The following is a 19249-nucleotide window of genomic DNA, read 5'->3' as shown; positions in this document are numbered from 1 at the left end:
ATTGATTAAAAAGCGTCAACAAAAGTGTTGATTTGAAGGGTTAAAGTAAAGATATAGAATTATGATATACCAGTTTACGTTTAGTCGGCTGGCTGACACTGGCACATTTACAGAGATGTCAATTAATGTGTGTTGTCCTGTGTAAAATAAAAATAATAAAAAACATTGGCTTGGGGGGGTGAACAATATTTTGTTATATCAAACCCTTTTATTCTCTGCATTCGGGGGAATTTTCTGCAACAATTTGTGCATTTCCTGCATCAAGTTACGGTGCATATGTCTTTGTAAAGGCATTTCCCCCCCCCCCACTGCCCCCCCAAATTAGAATGGAAGTGTTATGATCGTGATTAAGTGGTTTCATTGATCTGAGGGGGGGGGGTTAGACGGTTGAGGCCGGAGTGGGTGAGCACCCAGCGGGGGTCCTGACAGTTTCTGTCTACATTACAGATGGTTTATGAACATAATCTGACACTGCACACTCCGAACTCCTGGGTCATATCTTTAACCCCGTTTCCTGGGTGATTTGTGTTGGGTTAAAAAGGATGGGTTATTTTTTTCCATTTTCAGGGTTATGGGGCTAATATTTTGACCGAATTCCTGGGTTGCTTGGGTCATTTTTCAAAGAGTAACCCATGTTCTGGGTTAAAGAGTTGGCTTTCTCTCTCTCTCTCTCTCTCTCTCTCTCTCTCTCTCTCTCTCAATCCCACTTGTGTGTTGTGTACATTATGATGAAACCGTCTTACCATTTGTAGGAGAAATAAAGTGACACCCCCTCTAAACATATTTTACTAAGAAATAGAAGGAATAAGATGATATGTTACATCCTTGTCCCTATGACGTACACATCAGTCTGCCAGAAATTCAGAAGAAGAGGAAGAAGAAACCCCTCCTTCCCTCTCTATCCCCTTGGAAGAAGAACGCCCCCCCCCCAAAAAAAAAAAAATGAAAAGAAAAAGTGCTTAAAGTGTGTAATATAAGGTAAAATACGGCACACTGGCATAGCAACCCAAGTTAGGTTATTTTTCTTTTTTTTTAACTGCTGGGTTAAAAAGGGAACAGCTGATCTCAGGGCAACATGGCGGCCCAATGGTTAGCAATGTGGTGTCATAGCAAGAAGTTTGTGGGTTTGAATCCAGGAAAGGGACTGGGTTATTTTAACCAAATAATTGGGTCAGGTACAGTATTTAACCCTGAAGTTGGGTTATATTAACTACAATGTTGGGTATTTTAAGTATTTAACCCAGAAGTTGGGTTATTTTAACCCAATATTTGGGGTATTTAACCCAGAAGTTGGGTTATGTTACCTACAATGTTGGGTTACTTTAACCAAATATTTGGGCCAGGTATTTAACCCAGAAGTTGGGTTATATTAACTATAATGTTGGGTTATTTTAACCCAATATTTAGGTCAAGTATTTAACCCAGAAGTTGGGTTATATTAACTACAATGTTGGGTATTTTAAGTATTTAACCCAGAAGTTGGGTTATTTTAACCCAACATTTGGGGTATTTAACCCAAAGGTTGGGTTATATTACCTACAATGTTGGGTTATTTTAACCAAATATTTGGGCCATGTATTTAACCCAGAAATTGGGTTATATTAACTACAATGTTGGGTATTTAACCCAATGGTTGGGGCATTTAAACCCGAAGTTGGGTTGTATTAACTACAATGTTGGGTTATTTTAACCCAACATTTGGGGTATTTAACCCAAAGGTTGGGTTATATTACCTACAATGTTGGGTATTTTAAGTATTTAACCCAGAAGTTGGGTCAAAAAGGGTTGAAAATAATCCAGAAATGAGTTGGTCCCTTTTTATCCCAGGGTTAAAAAGTGTGTAGTTTCAGGGATAGAATCAGCACTAATCCTGTGACTAGCCGATAAATCCACTCACAATGAGACCCGATGTGTGGACAAGCATAAGTAAACACACTTAATGCACAAACACAATTAACACAGACACATTGTCGGATGGTCCCGGATGAAAATCAATAAAAGCAGTTAATATCTTAAATGGCAGGAAATTCCAAATCGTGTAATCTACACAAACTCAAAGTCCGACTTAAATGGGCAATTTCAATCTTAACAGTTGCAGTGATGGATTAGATGGCTGTTACAAAAACACTGAGATTAGAGGCGGATGGGAGAAGGGGGAGCAAGGAAGTCGGATGATAAACAATATTCCTCGGGGCCGATTTTACCAAAGAGATGAAGAGAACGTAACAGCGTGGGTCTGAATGTGGCTGATCATAACGAAACTCTGCAGCATGCGACGATCATTTTCTACATCCAAATTCAATCAGAAGGGAAAGAAATCACTGAGCTGTGAGGCTTCCTGCTGATATTACAGTGATGTTTCAAGTCAGAGTGGGTGGACAAAATAATGCAAACACGTCAGAAGACTTTAAAGGAATAGCTTGACATTTTGGGGAATGTGTTTATTCCCTTTGAGAGTCAGATGAGAAGATCGATGCCACAAGTGGTTTCGATCTTCTCGTCTAACCTTCAAACCAAACCGTTAACTTTGAAACAATGCCATCGGAATAACAACTGTTGTCTACTGTGATGAGCCACAATAGGTCGAATGCCAATCAGGGGCGTCTGTTAGCTATGGAAGAGGCCTACAACATGGAGCGGACTTTTTCACTTTGATTTGTGAGTTTTCGGGGAAACACATTTGCAGTGTACTGTTCTACACACACAGCATACGGTAGGTTGGTGAAAAGCCCTGTTTCACAGAAGTCATTTTGAAATAAAACATGAAAAAAGCACTGTATAAACTAGAGAACACAGACCTCCGCCGAGCCCAATAGTCCAGTCGTCTACAACATGCAACTCTGCATGTCATAGAAGATAAGACATATCTGGATATATTTCTTTTTTCACAGCAGACATTTTGACCCGTCATAGTGGGAGACTACCATGTCACAGCGGAAATTGATAACGGTAACGATGGTGGAATTCCATCCAGTGTCCCAGTGAGCTGTTTCAGTGAGTCAGCATGCCTACAACAATCCTAAATGGAATGCAGCCGTCGTTACAGGTGCTCTAAGCAGGGACAGCCTCACTCAGTAAGGCGTACGCTCCATGTTGGCTGAGTCCTGCAGCGGCCCGGGGTTCAAATCCGACCCGTGGCCCTTTGCTGCACGTCGACCCCCATCATGTCTATCAACTGTCACTTTAATAAAGGGAAAAGCCCAAGAAAAATAACCTTAAAAAGGTGCTCTAAGTGATGTTGGGTGATCTTTCAGTTAGCTGCTTCAGTCTAAGGATCTTGGAATTGGGCATGCTGATGCTGTCCTAGCTTACTGGGACTCTTGAATTATGGGTATAATCTTACAGGGATGGTAGCAACTATGCTTTGACCATGATTAGTCAAAATGTCGGCTGTGAAAAAGGCCAAATTAATATCTTTGTCTCTGTTTTAGCAATGTCTTTTACACTGTTATCCCCAATTAGACTTTACTAGACATTTGCGTTGAAACCTGTTTCCTTAAACCGTCTAATTTTTTTTTTTTAAATGTGTTATTGCTCAAAGGACTTTAAGTTTCACATCTTAACTTTGCATTTTTATACATTTTATTTATCAGAACTTTGATATATTTTGATGTTCTGTTGTGACAATAAAACAAATCATCATATTATTTTAGTGAGAACTCAGAAAGGACTGCAAATAACTGTTTTGTATAATACATAACTGTAATATCTGTTTATGTTTTGCAACGCTTTTCTGAATGTTTTTAAATATATATCGGCCGATATATCAACATGGCGGATTTTTAAATAACCAAATATTTGTTTCGGCCTTAAAAATCCTTTATCGGTCAGGCTCTGATGGTTTTCAACAAAACATGAAAGAATTAGCAGTGCCCACTAAAAGGTTTAATTATAGAATTACAGAACTACTTACTCCCTAATTTTCCTTGTATTTCGGTAAATGAAGTGTCTTCAAGTGTGCATGCATCATTTGTTCTGTCCTTACTATAGTACTCAAACCTTTCAGCACTTCAATTAATGCGTTGTCGGTTGTGACCCATCGCTCTGATCCAGGATTAGACATGTTAGTCAAAGCATTAAAAAGATGTGTTTGTCTTTGAGCTGCCTTGATATGTCTTTCCTCACTCGGCATTTAACAGCTTCTGTGTGTGTGTGCGCGTGTGTGTGTGTGTGTGTGTGTGTGTGTAGAGAGTGAAGGAGACAGACGAGGTGAGACGTGTAAGCCTGTTGCTTGTAGCAGAGTTAGCCGGGATTAGAACATGTATCTGTGGGATCAGGCTGAGGGTGGTGGGACCCTACAGCCCTCCACCTCACACCATCTGTCCACACAGTCCACGCCTGTCCTCAACTCTGTCGCTCTTTCATTCACTTCTTCTACTTTTCACGTGCTATTTCTTGTCCTCTTGCTTTATTAAACCCTCACTTCCGCTTGTGGTATACTCTGGTCCTGGGTTTGTCTGGTTCCAGGACCCTGTGTGGCCCTCAGAGCCCCTCAGAGACTAAAACCTGCAGGATGTGAAGCAGGGTTTACAAGGTGACGGGGAGCTGAGCTTTCCATTGAGGGGGTGTTTGGGCAATAATGGGCGATGCGTCAGCTTAAAGGGTCAGAGCAAATCACCAAGCAATAATTTCACACATTATTACTTCGGGATTTCAGATATCTGTCTTTGAGATGTCTTCTGCCACCCATTTATGGTGTTCAAAGTTCAAAAATTCCATTTTATATACATAAATATCTGTATGTATAGATATATATATAGAGATAGAGAGGGAGAGAGAGAGAGATATACATATATATACACATCTGTTTTTGAGATGTCTTCTGCCACACGTTTATGGTGTTCAAAGCATAAAGAAATGCATTTTATATACACAATATATATATATATTATATGTATATATATATATAATATATATATATAGAGAGAGGAGGAAGAGGAGATACTTATATATATATCTGTTTTTGAGATGTCTTCTGCACCCGTTTATGGTGTTCAAAGCATAAGAAATGAAATTGTATACATATCATTATTATACAAATACAAAGAGAGATAGAATATATAAATACATCATATATACATATATACTAATTTTAAATATTATATATATTTCAGTAATATATATATGTAGAGAGAGCTAGATATATACATCTATATGTACATATATATAATTTTAAATATTATATATATATAGGATCTAAATATAGATCCTGTATATCTGTATATAGAGAGGAGCTAGATATACACATCTATATGTATATATATTCATTTAAAAATATTATATTTATACATATATGTATACTATATACTGTGATATTATACAGTAATTATCAATGTATATATCTAATAATAATAAGAGAGAGAGAGAGCTAGATATATACATCTATATATACATATATGTTAATTTTAAATATATTTTATATATACAGTATATATATAAAATAAAAAAATAATTCGCAAACTTTAGAGGTCTTGGTAAACCGAAGAATAAAAATGTTGTGGTTATACGGAGGTTGTGTCCCAGACATTTTTTGGCGGGGGGGGGGGGGTGGGGGACAGTAACTTCCTGGTGTCTCTGCAGGTTGTGTGTGACAACAGGACTCCAGACAACAATTACACATGGGCCTAGTTCCAAAATGTTGAACTAGTCCTTTAAAATCCCATCAACAAGTGTTTCAGTTATTTCTAGAAACTGAACGTCTGTACTTGAGCGCAGGGCATTTATGTGACTTAAATGAAATTAGCTGTACACGCGACACACAGTAGTAGGAAAACTACAAGCTGCAGTTAGAATACAACCTCTACAGCATCTTCTACTCACGACTACTATCTCTTCCCATTATGATAATCACAGTGTGGGATCCTGGGTAATTACCTAAATATACCTCTGGAAATAAGACCGCAGAAGAACAGTGAACAGTCTCGGGCTGCAAAATGGAGTCCCACCTGAATTTGAGGGACACTGAGATGAATCTAAGCGGCTGTGGGACAAATGTGTGTGTGGCTGTAGACGCAGGAGGGGTGGTGGTCTGTTTGGCATGAAGTATGAGGTAAGTTCCTCTGTGTCTCCCCCTCTCTTTGTCCCTCACCCTCATGGGAGGCCCTGTTGGTTTAGCTGCTAAGCTTTCCCCGGAAACACAAACGATGGACAGATAGAGAGGTTAAAACAGAAAAAGAGAGGAAGAGAAATGGAGTAGACACTGTTATAAGGTTGTTTTTTTTCCTCCTAAATAGTCATATTTGCCTCATTCCTCTATATGCTCCTTGATCATCAGAGATTCTAATTTTTGTCGAACGGCAAAGTCAAATACTTAAATCCTGTTTGTGAGTCTTGAGCTGTTTCCATGAGTCAGCGCGTCTGGTTGCATTAAAGGTTTTGTTTACTGCCCAAATGAGATTTGCGAAGGCACTATTAACTCACTGATTCCTCAACGAGACGCTATTAAGACACAGAGAGACTCCGGATTAACAAGTTTAGCTTATAAGGAGCACGGAGAAATGCTTGTAATGCATTTCTCCGCTGAGTGGACTTAAATGGGTCTGAGAAAAAGAAGGAAAAACATACAGATTTAGAATTAATTCACCGATTTTGAGCCTAACTGCAAGAGGCAGGGCAGTGTGGCGACACAGTTTGGGGGGGGGGGGGGGAGTGGGGGGTGCTAATTATGAGAACCCAAAACATTTTTTCCAAAAGCCGAGGGAACTCTATCAAGATGATCAGAAATAAACTGACCTTTATTAAAAAAAATGTGCCTGTCTCTATGGGAATTTAACATGGGGGGGGGGGGGGGGTTTCTTATGCCCCCTGTATTTTAAGGAAGAACATTTATTTATTTATGATACATTGTTCATTCGCAAAGAAACTTGGAGGTTGGATTTTTCCTAATTTCTTTTTAATTAAGGCATTAATATCAATTTCCAAAAGATTTTTTTTTTTATTTCTCTTTTTAGTCAACTTAAGCATGGGTGTGGAAACTTATGAGCACCACTGTAAAACACACAGTTACGATGCTTCACACACACACACACATACACAATTTTTATGAGGAAATAAATAAGAATAAACGTACAAAATACAAGTTCACTTTGAACCCTTTTAACCCTTCTGTTGTCCTCCCGGGTCAAAAACGGACACAAATTTGACATTTTCGTCCCATTTTCTGACTTTTCAGACTTTTAATTTTCACTAACACCACCTTACTACCACTAGGTTTACAGTAACCCTCATTTATAGAGATTTATACCTAATATTTGAATTAAAAAAAAAACAGAAATTACGAATTATTTTGACTAAGTACAGATGAGTTTCGTCAGGAATGAAAGTGATCAACTGTATTTACAAAAAGCGCCTGGATTCCAATCCATTTTTTGTGGTAATTTGGTTAAAATGAAACCCATATTTTAGATAAGGACATTTTTTTAAAGGGGTCAAATTTGACCCGAGGACGACAGGAGCGTTAAAACAGTCCAGAGATTCAGACGAGCTGACAGACTGAGAAGATTCCAAAGGGTTGGAGCTGAAATGGCTAAGGGCCGATCACCTATAGTCTTTAGAAGATAATCAACAGGATCTTGACCGGAAGCCTATGAAGGCGATGCAAGAGTTGGTGTGTGACACGAGACCGGCGACTTGTTGTGGTTAACAGTCTGGCAGCTGCATTTTGTACAAGATGTAAATGACGTGGAGCAGCTTGACTGTGGCATGAGTAGAGGGAGTTATCATCAATACGAGAGAAAAAAGGAATGTAGGAAAGGCTCTGATGTAGAGCAGTCGCTTGCTAATCGGAGGATTGGTGGTTCGATCCCTGACTCTGAAACACTCTGAACCCTGAGGGACTCCTAATGCCTTCGGAGTGTAAATGTGTGTGAATGTTTATCTGACACGGCCTCAGTCACAGTGTGTGAATGGAAAACTATCTACTATTTGACATACATTGGATTTTTGCAATGGACTGGATAAGTGTAGTTGCTCAAAAGACATATATTGATCAAATTGATTTAAAATGGGGTAATAAATTGATTAACAGCACTATGGAGATATTTGCCGTCAGGCTGCAGTTCAGTAGCTGTGAGTGTCCACTGCGAGGCAGTACAGAGTCTACAGTCCAACTTCTGATAAGACTTAGTTTTACTCATAGTATGTAGGTTTTACTCTGTGATGATGAAGATGTGTGTGTGTGTGTGTGTGTGTGTGTGTGTGTGGTATGTGTGAAGCTCTTCACTACAAGTGTAAAATAGGTTTACCTTTTATGAGAGGAATAAACATGCGGCAATATGGGGGAGAGGGGTTTGTAAGTGTGTGTGTGTGTGTGTGTGAGTGTGTGGGTGTGTTGTGAGAGAGAGAGAGAGAGACATGCCACGTGTAACATGCCTGTGAACCATCAGAAGGATATGGAGAGAAGAGAGCAGACGAGAGAGAGAGATGGAGAGAGAGAGAGAGAGAGAGAGATGAGAGAGAGAGAGAGAGAGAGAGAGAGAGATTGTTGCAAATGGGGATTTGCAGCAGAGGGGAGAGAGAGAAAGAAAGGGGGCAGTGGCACTCAGTGACAGAGTCCTATACACAATCACATGCACACACAAACACACACACACACACACACACTCTGTTTCCTCTGTGTCTCTTTCCAAACGTGTCAGTCAACCAGTCAGTTGATTATTTTTGTGTGTGTGCGTGTGGTGGGGGAATGTTAAAAAGAGCTCGAAACCATCCTTCATCTCTATGACCGACGGTAAGATCATTTCAATCACTTTGGCTCTCATGTCTCTCATGTCAGGCCTTTATCTTTCCTTCTACTTTTTTCTCTCATGCCTGTATGTGGTCCTCTTTTCTGGCTGGCTTTTTGCCGTGACTCTGGTCCAGAGCCAGATCGAGGCCTCCATGGAGCCATGTCACTGTTTGCCTTCTTTTACAATCCATTTTGAACCACGGGAGGCGAATCTAATGAGCTGGCACTCGTCAAAAGTGGACTTTTAGTGAAATGTTAATTTTAATCCTGACAAAAATCATATTTGAAGACCTCTAATCAGTGCTGTTGGAAGAAAATAGCTTTGCTCTTTTATGGCTTTCTGTGATGTAGTGTGTGTAGTGCATACTTATAGCTTAATATTATAACTGTGAGTGAATGGTTTGAATTGTTAGATGAATGTTGAAGAAATTTGTCATGTTGAAAATAGGATAGTTATTCTATATTCTATTTTAACTATACCACTTTTAACTATATCCGTTGAAAATGATTAGGCCCTCTTCTTGACCTTCATTTGGTTATGTGTCCAATATCGGCAGATTTTTCAATTATCGCTACAGTATATTGTGTGTTTGTGTGATTACATTAGTGCAATAAACTGCAATTGCTCCTGCATAAATGTATATGTATATATAGACTTGGCAGGCGGAAGATGGGAGATTTAAAACATTTGAATGAGGCAATCTGTTAGTCCTTCCTTTCTCAGATGAGATTTGGCCTTTCCGGCTAGAGACAGGCAATGTGAGGTTCATTTTTTTTGTCAATTTTATAAAAATGAAGTAACAGATATTGAACTTGTTGAACATGCGTAGGCGCAAATGATGAAGGTTCAAGCGCACTGCAAAAGCTTAGAAGTTCTGGTTTGTCTGTTCACGTCACACACTTTTTGCATGTGCAAGTTAACATGCACATTCACGTAAGTGTGTATGCGTTTATGGTCCTACACGCGTGTGTGAATAAAGTGGTGGGCAGGTGGGGTTGGGGGGGGGGGATTCATTTAGTGTCTTAATACAACACACAAGTAGGCCTGACAGACTCTCACAATCTAACTTCATGTTGAACAAATGCATAATGAGGCATTAGTAATTCAATCATAACTGGAACCTGGTTGCGATTTTGATAGTGATTTTTCTATTATAATCCACATAACATGAGATAAGCTTATTAAACAACTTTCTTGATTAATTATTGGGTACCTTTTTCTGATAAGACTTAATGGCATTTTGACTGGCTAATACATTTACTTTTGCTTAGATCAGTTAGAAGCCATTCTCTTTTAGCTAGCTCTTTAATTCATTAGGAAGTACAATTAAATGGACTTTTAAATGAACATATTACATATGTAATATGTTATTATGTTGTTAATAAATGGATTATATTGGTCAAACAGTTCATTTAAGGGTGGTTTCTGATTAAATTATAAGAATCAGCCGAAAGGACAAAGCAAGCATAATGCTGGAGGAGGATTGTCCACAATCTGGCAACCAGAAAGCTATTCTTATTAATGGCTTATAACTTATCTGTAAAGCGTTAGTGAATGATTAGAAGGGAACTCCACCAATTGCACACAACAACATCTGTTTACAGGTGTGTCCACAGATGGGGGGTTGTGAAGTCTGATGAATGTCCTCAAGTGAGTCAGCATTGGCTGGTGATAAAGACTATGAAAATGAAAAAGATGTGAGGGGGTGGAGTTAGAAAGAAGGGAGCTTTCCAGACCACTGTAGTAGGCCTGGCAAACTCAATTCCTTTTAAAGGTGCCCTGCCATACAAAACTGTTTTTACTTACATTTTTTTGAAATATGTCAGGTCCATATGTAATTATGTAATGTTGTGAATGTGAATGTGAAGATGAACTGGTTCCTCCTCTGTCAGCTCTAGCCACTGGAAAGAAATAAGAGGAGAAATCACCCAATCACAACAGCTGGTCAGTCTGATGTCATGTTGCCTGTTATGAGCTGGGTAAAGGATGCTGATAGCCAGGCTCTCATTGGCTAGCTGTTAGCCAATCAGAGTTAAGCAGCTTAGCTGGTTAAATATTAATGAGAACTGGCCCAAATGGAGCTGAGTCTTCCTGCAGGCGTTCTATGTCACGCTAGAATAGCTTGAATCAGAATCATCAGAATCAGCTTTATTCGCCAGGTATGAGGACACATACGAGGAATTTTTCTTTGGAGAATTGTTGCTCACACTGTGCATACACATAAAAACAGAACAAAAACAACCAAAACAAAAAGTATACACACTAATATATACATACTCTAAACAGAACAATATAGAGGCATGAGTGCAATGAAGAGATCAAGAAAATTATTTAAATGTGGAGCATAGTGCAAGGATACTGGGATAAATAGTATTAAGTTATTATATTACAATATGAACAGTATGAACATTATGATAGTTCTAAAATAGAAATAGAAAATGAGAACGATGAATGAATAACAAATAAGAGAGATGTGAGAATGGGAAATGATGAATAAATAGTAAATAATAAATAATAAGTGAGATATGAGAATGAGAATGATGAATAAATAGTAAATAATAAGTGAGATATGAGAATGATGAATAATACTAAATAAGTGGAATGATAAGTGGAACCAGTGAACAGGTGCTATAGAGATCGTGTTACTGGGTTATGGACCAGAATTGAACCTGACACTGTGGGTCAGTAGTCCGCTGTTCATCAGAGAGATGGCCTGTGGGTAGAAACTGTTCCTGAGTCTGTTGGTTTTGGCGTACAGGGCTCTGTAGCGCCTACCAGAGGGCAGAAGCTGGAACAGATTGTGTCCGGGGTGAGAAGGGTCTGCAGTGATGGTTCCTGACTCTGGATGTGTATAAGTCATGAAACTCTGACTCTGGATGTGTATAAGTCATGAAACTCTGACTCTGGATGTGTATAAGTCATGAAACAGGATAACCACGGTAACCAAGTTACAGCGTCCATGGTAGAAATTCAGACATTACCACAAAGTCATGAAAATCCTTTAAGGATTTGGTTTATTCTGAGTCATTTACTTAACTGATCCGGGTTGCACGAGTCTTTTGAGTCACTTGGGTCATTATTGATCTATAGGCGAGCCGAGACGAGCTTGCAATATTTCGGCCTGTCTGCTCGACCTAATTGCGTTTTAATATTACAAGTATACACCAAACCTACAATATGCTGAGCTAGGCTACGTGCAGAACATTGTATGTTATTTCAGAAGTGAAAGAATGGCTTTTGTTTGTTGAGCTCGCTCACTCGTTGTCGGCTACATCTCTTACGCGACTCGAGAGACGCGAGAGCTCACGAGTCATCGAGGACTCGTGAGTTGTCTGCGAGGCCAGCCAGAGCCCCAAGCCACGCCGAGCTGTGAGCCGAGGCGACCTTGCAATGTTTCGGACTGTCTGCTCGACCTAATTGCATTTTCACATACTACATTTGTACACCAAAACCTGCAATAAGCCTAGCTAGGCTACGTGCAGAGCATTGTATGTTATTTCAGAAGTGAAAGAATGGCTTGTGTTGTTCATTTGCTTTACCCTGAGCTTGAGGAGAGACTTCTCTCACTCATCTGAATCAGATCCACTCATGACAACGTAGCCAGCTGATTCGCGGGATTGACCGACTCGCACAAGCATCGAAAAGTGAAGTTGTCGAGTGAATCCCATTGTCTGCGAGCTTCCGTCTCTCTGCTCACTTAGTCGCTTGAGTTGACTTGTGGAGTTGTTTTTGCGTACAAAATTGTTAGTTATAAAGCTTTTTGCTGCTAAGATGGCTGGGAATAGTAGTAACTAAAGTTGCAAGAGGTTGGTGTGTGGCGCTGTTATCATTTTAGATTGAATTGTAGTAGCACTCAACAGGTTTACTCTGTAGCCTGATTGAGGCCAGCGGCTGCATTAGCTGCTACTAACATAGCATAACACCCTCCAGTCTGCAACAGAACTGTCTGTGGTCAAGTTGCACTGTGGGTAATGTAGCTTTTGGCAGCTTTTGGCAAGAAAAGACAATGTCTCTGGTTCTGCTGTTGCGATTGCTTTTAACTGTCCATCACCATCGAGAGTCCCACAATCTTAGGCTAAATTGGTGTACTACTCTTTTAATAATTAATAAAGCCAATTATAGTTTATAAACCCTTTGCATAATTAGAAAATGGTACCAAAAAGGCTTTAGTCAATGGATTTATACCTGAAATTTTTTTAAGGCCATTCCTTTCTCTTGCCCCGGTTTCCCAAACCTTTCTTTTTTCCCATATTTCCTTCAGGACAAAAGAAACAGAGACAAGGACAAGGGGACGTAAAGTTTCTCACAGAGGAGACTCACCCAGCGGTCTACTTCCTGACGCCAACACTGCTGCTGTCTATGAGCTGCGCTGAGGCGGAGGAGTGGACTTTCCAGCAATCCTGACACACGGAACAACCTCTGTTGAAGCTCCGGGCGGCAGCAGCAGCAGCAGCAGCAGACGCCATGTCCTCTCCCTCCCTCCCCATGCCCCCTCTCCCCCCCAGCCCTCTGGCTATGGAGTACCTAAACGACTTTGACCTCCTCAAGTTTGAGGTGAAATCTGACACTCCTCCACTCGCTCCACCATGTGTGTATCCCAAATCTGGCCTTCCCCAAGACCCCTCCAGCTCTCCATACACAAGCCACCCTCCCCAGGACTCCAGTTTGAGCTCCAGCCCTTACAACTCGCTGCCACCCTCGCCGACGCTCAGCGACGCCCACCCACCGCCTTCGGGCTCTTCCTCCCTCTCTTCGTCATCCTCCTCCATCTCCTTCCCCCTCTCCATCTCCAACAGCTTCACCTCCGGCATCAGCTCAGGCTCTCAGGGGAACGTGGAAGGCAGCCCGGCCCACGGCGGGCCTCAGGGTCCCACCCCGGCCTCGCTGGAGGACCTCATCTGGCTGGCGGCGCTGCAGCAACAGTTTGGAGGGGAGGTGACAGGGCCCGCCACTTTGCTGGGGGCCCTGGGAGGAGTGCCAGAGAGAGGGGACCGAGAGAAGGGGCCCGTCAATGGCTTTTTGGGCTGTGAGGATGCTGTGGAGGCTTTACTGAACTCAGCTGCTGCAGCTGTCAGCTCACAGGTAACAATCATGGCCGTATCTACCATTTGGGACACCAAGGTCTGGACCTTGGTATTAGAATTTCCACAAAAGAAAAATAATGTGGTATAAGTGCCTCAAATTTAAAAAACGCCAAGGTACGACTTGTTCCTCTGTCTGATCATTCATCATTGCCTGTGGGTTGTGAGAGACTGAGTAGGCAGTGAAGTGGATTATCTTGTCGTAACTATACGATCTTTGGTCAAGGCAGTGTTTTTGGATATAGTTTAAACTAGTCTTGCATCTGAAGCAACTGTTTTACCATAGTTTCTCTCCAAACGTCTCCTAAAATGAATGTTGACTTATATCTTATATCCTCCCCCCCTTCAGTTTCCAGGTCTTTCTCAGAGTTCGAGCAGCAACCTGGGGGACTCCAGCAGCGACAGCGGCGCCGACATCTCCTGCCCCAAGGGGACAGACATGTGCCATCGCCCGCTTGTCTTCCTCTCATCGGCCCCTTCCTCTCTCCCCAACGCCGCCGCTTCCTCCGCTCCCTACCCACAGCCCCTCAGTCCTCAGGGCCGCCTTCATCACCACCAGCATCACCATCATCAGCACCACCCCATGCATGGCAGCCATCACCATCATCACCACCCACAGATGAGTCAGGTACACATTTAAGGCTCGTCAATGCGGATCAGTTGAGATAGGTGGATGCTCAATTAGTCTTTATTTCATACATGTAAATGTGGCACAAAGTGCTTCATACAATAACCCCCCCCCCCACACACACACACACACACACACACACATACACACATAGAATACCCCAGCCCCATTCATAACCGGTAGATTGTTAAAAAAAAATCCTTAAAATACATATGCATAAATAATAATAATAGCATACCATTCTTAGATAAAGTGAAGCAATTGGAAAGAAGTTGATTATTAATGGGCCTGACTAAAAAGGTAAATTTTTAGTACAACATTGGATATTTTTATGAGGTGAAATAATTGAACAGTGACACTTAGAGGGTTAGAGGGCTGAGCGTAAGGAGAGAGGGATTGTGCAATGAAGGATTAGGATTAGGACATTATAATATGGTTATTAATGTCTCTGTCTATCTGAAGCATCACTTTAGGGATCGCTCTCTGCACGGCAACAATAAGGGAAGCTAAATCTTTGTCTTTGAGGGCAAAAAGTCTTGATTTCCCATGAAAGAAACATTGCACTATACCCCCAACCCTCATTGAGAATTCATATACACTATATAAACTGTTAATACATGGTTTATAACACACTATAAAAAGTTAAAAGTTGTAGACAAATACATTAATAATCTCAAATCTTCTTACGACTGCATTAAAGTGTTTTATTAAATGTTTATGTTCTGCTTACAAATGCTAAAAAAGGGGTTTATCAGTGTCTTTTTTATTTTAGATCTTACACATAATTCTTTCACAGAGCAGACAGTTTTTTTTATAACAAATAATGATTAATAACACAAGAACATAACACTTTAAATGACCAAATGTGCTTGAAGGAAAAAGCAACTATAGCGCTAATAAAACTCTGGCTTAAATGACGAATGTGATTTTAATTAGGTAGCTAAATGAACGTTGTCGTGTGTGTTCTGGTTGATCAAGATGTCTGGGTGGATCTCTATGTGGAGCACAGTGTGAGCTTATGATAATATCGGCTATTATTGCTGTGCATAATCCTGATAACTGTCGCCCACACTTAGTCAGATTACATGACAGATTATGGACACGTGGTGCCGAAATGTGCTCCGACAGACACACAGACACGCGCACACACACATACACGCACATACACACACACACACACATGTCCACCAGTCACATCACACGAGACATGGCATGAGTCATCTCATACATTTATGGTTAAATCCACTTCACCCTCATTTAACTCATCAATCATTTAGACCCCAATTGCCAATCAACGTTAAACTCCAGCATCTCTGTGTGTTCCCTCCATCTGCTCGGCAGTGCGGGGTGAACGACCGCTTCTCTGACGAGCAGCTGGTGAGCCTGTCGGTGCGGGAGCTGAACCGACACCTGCGGGGAGTGAGTAAGGACGAGGTGGTGCGCTTGAAGCAGAAACGCCGCACACTCAAGAACCGTGGCTATGCCCAGTCCTGCCGCTACAAGCGCCTGCAGCATCGCCACGCTCTGGAGTCAGAGAAACATGTTCTCACACAACAGGTAGGCCTACTCGCACACGCTCGAGTCTACGAGTCCTCCAAAGCATGCAAAATCATGGTTATTGCTACCTTCTAATATGACCGGGGCTTTAAATCAAGGGTGTAGTATTTGTGATACGCAGGTATACACAGTACACCCACTAAGAAAGCTCCAGGATTTCTGTATACCCTCTTAAAAATGCCCAATGACACGCAACAAACATAATTTACATTATAATTTTGATATATTTTGAATTGTCATTTGTGTTTTCCTTCTTCACATAAGCTAAACAAGGTATTTCCACCGTAGATTTGTGCATTAAAGTGTAGCAGTATACAGGAAATGACGTTGTTGATGCTTAAAACTTCCCTGTGGGAGGACAGCCAGACCCTCCCATTACGATACCCCCCCCCCCAAAGGCAGATTTTGGCCAATATATATACATACAGGATATATATATATATATATATATATATATACAGGATTCGGTGCATCCCTACTTCCAATTACCCGCGTGACGTAGAACGTGACGTAGCTCTGTTTGTTCCATAAAGTTAAAACAACTCACTTTACTTTTATTTTGAAACAGGACACGAACCCTGCTCTCCTGGGTGAAAGCCCTCTGTTTGTTTGACCCACCAACCTTATGCCAAAAATTGTCCCTCTTCTACTTTGTCACATTTTTTCCTGCTTTGCTACCATCATAACTACTACAGCCACTAAATCGGCATTATAAATGGAAACATGAGTCATAATTGCAGTTTCCACAAACGTCTTATGTGGGCGTTTTTCAGGAGGATTGATTTGGAAATTTAGACAATCTAATCTAAATTCCCTTACATACCTGACGCTTTATGGCATGAATAATAAGTGGATAGCTTTGCTCTGTTGCTCAGCAAAAGCTGTGTTCTCCTCCTCAGTTGGATCAGCTACAGTGTGAGCTGACTCGAGTGCTGAGGGAGAGAGACGCCTACAAGGCTCGCTACGAGAAGCTGCTCGGTACGAACCACGGCATCTGCGGAGACGCCCCCCCGACCCGCACCAGCAACCCACCTTCCCCGCCCCCTGACTACTTCCTCTGAATTTAACCCACGAGGAGAGGAAGAAAGAAAACAGAGGAATGAGAAACCAGCCAATGTGGAGCAATCAATCATGATGAGTATCAGACTTGGGGAAGAAAACATCGATGTGTGTTTGTTTGTGTGTGTGTGTGGTGGTTGTGTGTGTGTGTGTGTTGTGTGTGTGTGTGTGTGTGGTGTTGTGTGGTGTGTGTGTGTGTGAGAGAGAGACATTGGCAGGCAGTTCTGGGCGATCAACTGTGAAATCCACTCTGAGTGATTAAAAGGGAATTGACTGTTAATTCACATGGGTTAGGCCTCGCGCTCTAGGCTGCTGTGTGTGTGACTGCTCTACTTCCCTGTGAATGATAGTTGCACACAAAAAATGACAGAGAGTGCACCAAAGGAAAAATAAGACTATGAAAAATGGATCGAAAAAGCTTGATCTTGCATTAAACGTATCCATAGTCCCTGACACTGCTGAACATACTATCTATGCAATATGATATAGTGCAATGTACTCTCCAAATGGGTGTAGCGCTCAAACTGTAGTTGCGTGTGTGTGTGTGTGTGTGTGGGTGTGTTGTGTGTGTGTGTGTGTGTGTGTGTGTGTGTGTGTGTGTGTGTGTGTGTTTTTATAATACGCTGCTAAAGCTGCAGAGGTCTGAGTAGTGCAGTGGTGCTGGATGTGGAGTGGTATGGGCTTGGATAGAAGTATCCACGGCATGCAGTTGTATTTGCCAGCTAACATTTCACAGTTGCCTACCAAAGTGTTTAAGCTCACCAAGACTTGTTATTCTTTGTAAAATAAGAATCATAGATTAAAGAATGTACAAGGATACCTTTCATGGGGATCTACCAGTGATTGTGCTATATATATTTATGAATAGTGGGGATATTGCTCTTGTGTTTTACCAAAGAAATCTACCTTTTGCTAGTTAGAAATGGCGACTTTCAGCCATTAGCAGTGACGGGAAAGACTTGCTGTTTGCTCTCAAAAATGTTTTAGTTTTTTTTTATGACATACAGAGAGCTGGTAGTGTGCTGAATTAAAGCGAACGCATATGGTGAAAGAGAGGAAGCAAAAAAAGAGTGTGGCATGATTTGTGTGGTTGAGTCCAGTTCTAGACAAGAGAAGCTATTTTTGGGCAAAGTGAACACCTCTGTTACAGGGACGGTCACCATATTTATGCAACATGCGGCACCACAGAGCTGGTCACTGTGGACTCGGGTACTGTGGGCTGCAGATGCGACAGAAAATGACACGGTGCAGGGATTCGAAAAAATAAATAATAAAGAAAAATGCTAAAAAAATCTCTTCGTTGAGACACCTTCTTAACTGTCCCATGGAATCATTGCCAGGGTTCATGCATTAGAGCTATTTATTTTGTTTGGGTGTAGGTTAAATACATTGTTTATTTATTCACTTATTTATTCAGTATTTATTGTTTATTTGTGTACTGATTCTAATTATTTTACTTTACTGGTTTTATTCCATTAGTGTGTATTTTTACTTTCCTACAGTTTATTATTTGACCCTATTTGTTATTAGAATTAACATGATTACAAATATGATGGCCATTATCATGGTTTCTTGCTCCTGTTGTAGTGTGGTTTCATATGCATATGAAATAAAACAAAGTACTTTACCATCCCCGCCCCGCTGTGTTATTGTGCACCTTCCATACAGGTTTTAACCTTATCTCTTTTCCATTCACGTATCTGGGCATCTGCCACTTTCAGTCTTCCGCAGGCCTTTTCTCTGCAGCCCCCATGCCCTGCTCCATCCCTCTCTTTATCTCCGTCCCTCTATAGTGAGGCAGTGACCCCGGGTGTGCACTGTTTGGGATGACCTCATCTTCAGCTCTACCTCCCTCTCTGGGTCTCTCGCTCTCTCTCTGGCCTGTATAATAGGAGCGGGATTAGGGCTATAATAGCGCCCTGGCTGCTCACTGCCGGAGTCCATTGTGGCTTTGTGTGGGAGGGACGCACCCCCAGCCCATGGCCACACTCACATTTGGACAGAAAACATGTCCAAACACACTCCTTAGACCAGGGGACTAGAAATGACTTGATTTCATAAAAATGTAAATGAGCCACTGCAAAGGTCATGTGTGTCCTCAGCAGAGTAGACAGATTTATAGATCTGCAGGTACAGATCAGATCGAATGGGTGTCATACCTCTGTCTCACACACACACACACACACACACACACACAC

At 41.3% G+C, this 19249-nt stretch overlaps 1 protein-coding gene across 2 annotated transcripts; it reads left to right on the top strand.

Moving 5' to 3' along the window:
- The first annotated feature begins 8457 nt into the window (after positions 1–8457).
- Positions 8458–17589, top strand: nrl (neural retina leucine zipper). 2 transcript variants are annotated; one of them, XM_032526023.1, is made up of 5 exons: positions 8458–8728; positions 12988–13808; positions 14157–14435; positions 15777–15992; positions 16892–17589. In XM_032526023.1, exons 2-5 carry the CDS (start codon positions 13191–13193, stop codon positions 17051–17053), a joined length of 1275 nt encoding a protein of 424 aa, XP_032381914.1. In that variant the 5' UTR covers positions 8458–8728; positions 12988–13190; the 3' UTR covers positions 17054–17589. The 2 variants fall into 2 exon arrangements, with proteins under 2 accessions (XP_032381914.1, XP_032381915.1); XM_032526024.1 differs by lacking the exon at positions 8458–8728 and having other exon boundaries at positions 12964–13808.
- The last annotated feature ends 1660 nt before the right edge of the window (positions 17590–19249 follow it).

Source organism: Etheostoma spectabile, chromosome 9 (assembly GCF_008692095.1).
Source record: "Etheostoma spectabile isolate EspeVRDwgs_2016 chromosome 9, UIUC_Espe_1.0, whole genome shotgun sequence".
NCBI classification, from domain to species: domain Eukaryota; kingdom Metazoa; phylum Chordata; class Actinopteri; order Perciformes; family Percidae; genus Etheostoma; species Etheostoma spectabile.
This window is presented reverse-complemented; position numbering and strand designations above follow the sequence as displayed.

Excerpts from the sequence above, each read along its gene's own strand:
- nrl (XM_032526023.1), top strand. The coding sequence starts at position 13,191 with ATGTCCTCTCCCTCCCTCCCCATGCCCCCTCTCCCCCCCAGCCCTCTG. Across the intron at positions 13,809-14,156 it reads CTGCAGCTGTCAGCTCACAG|TTTCCAGGTCTTTCTCAGAG; the intron begins GTAACAATCATG and ends CCCCCCCTTCAG. Across the intron at positions 14,436-15,776 it reads ACCACCCACAGATGAGTCAG|TGCGGGGTGAACGACCGCTT; the intron begins GTACACATTTAA and ends TCTGCTCGGCAG.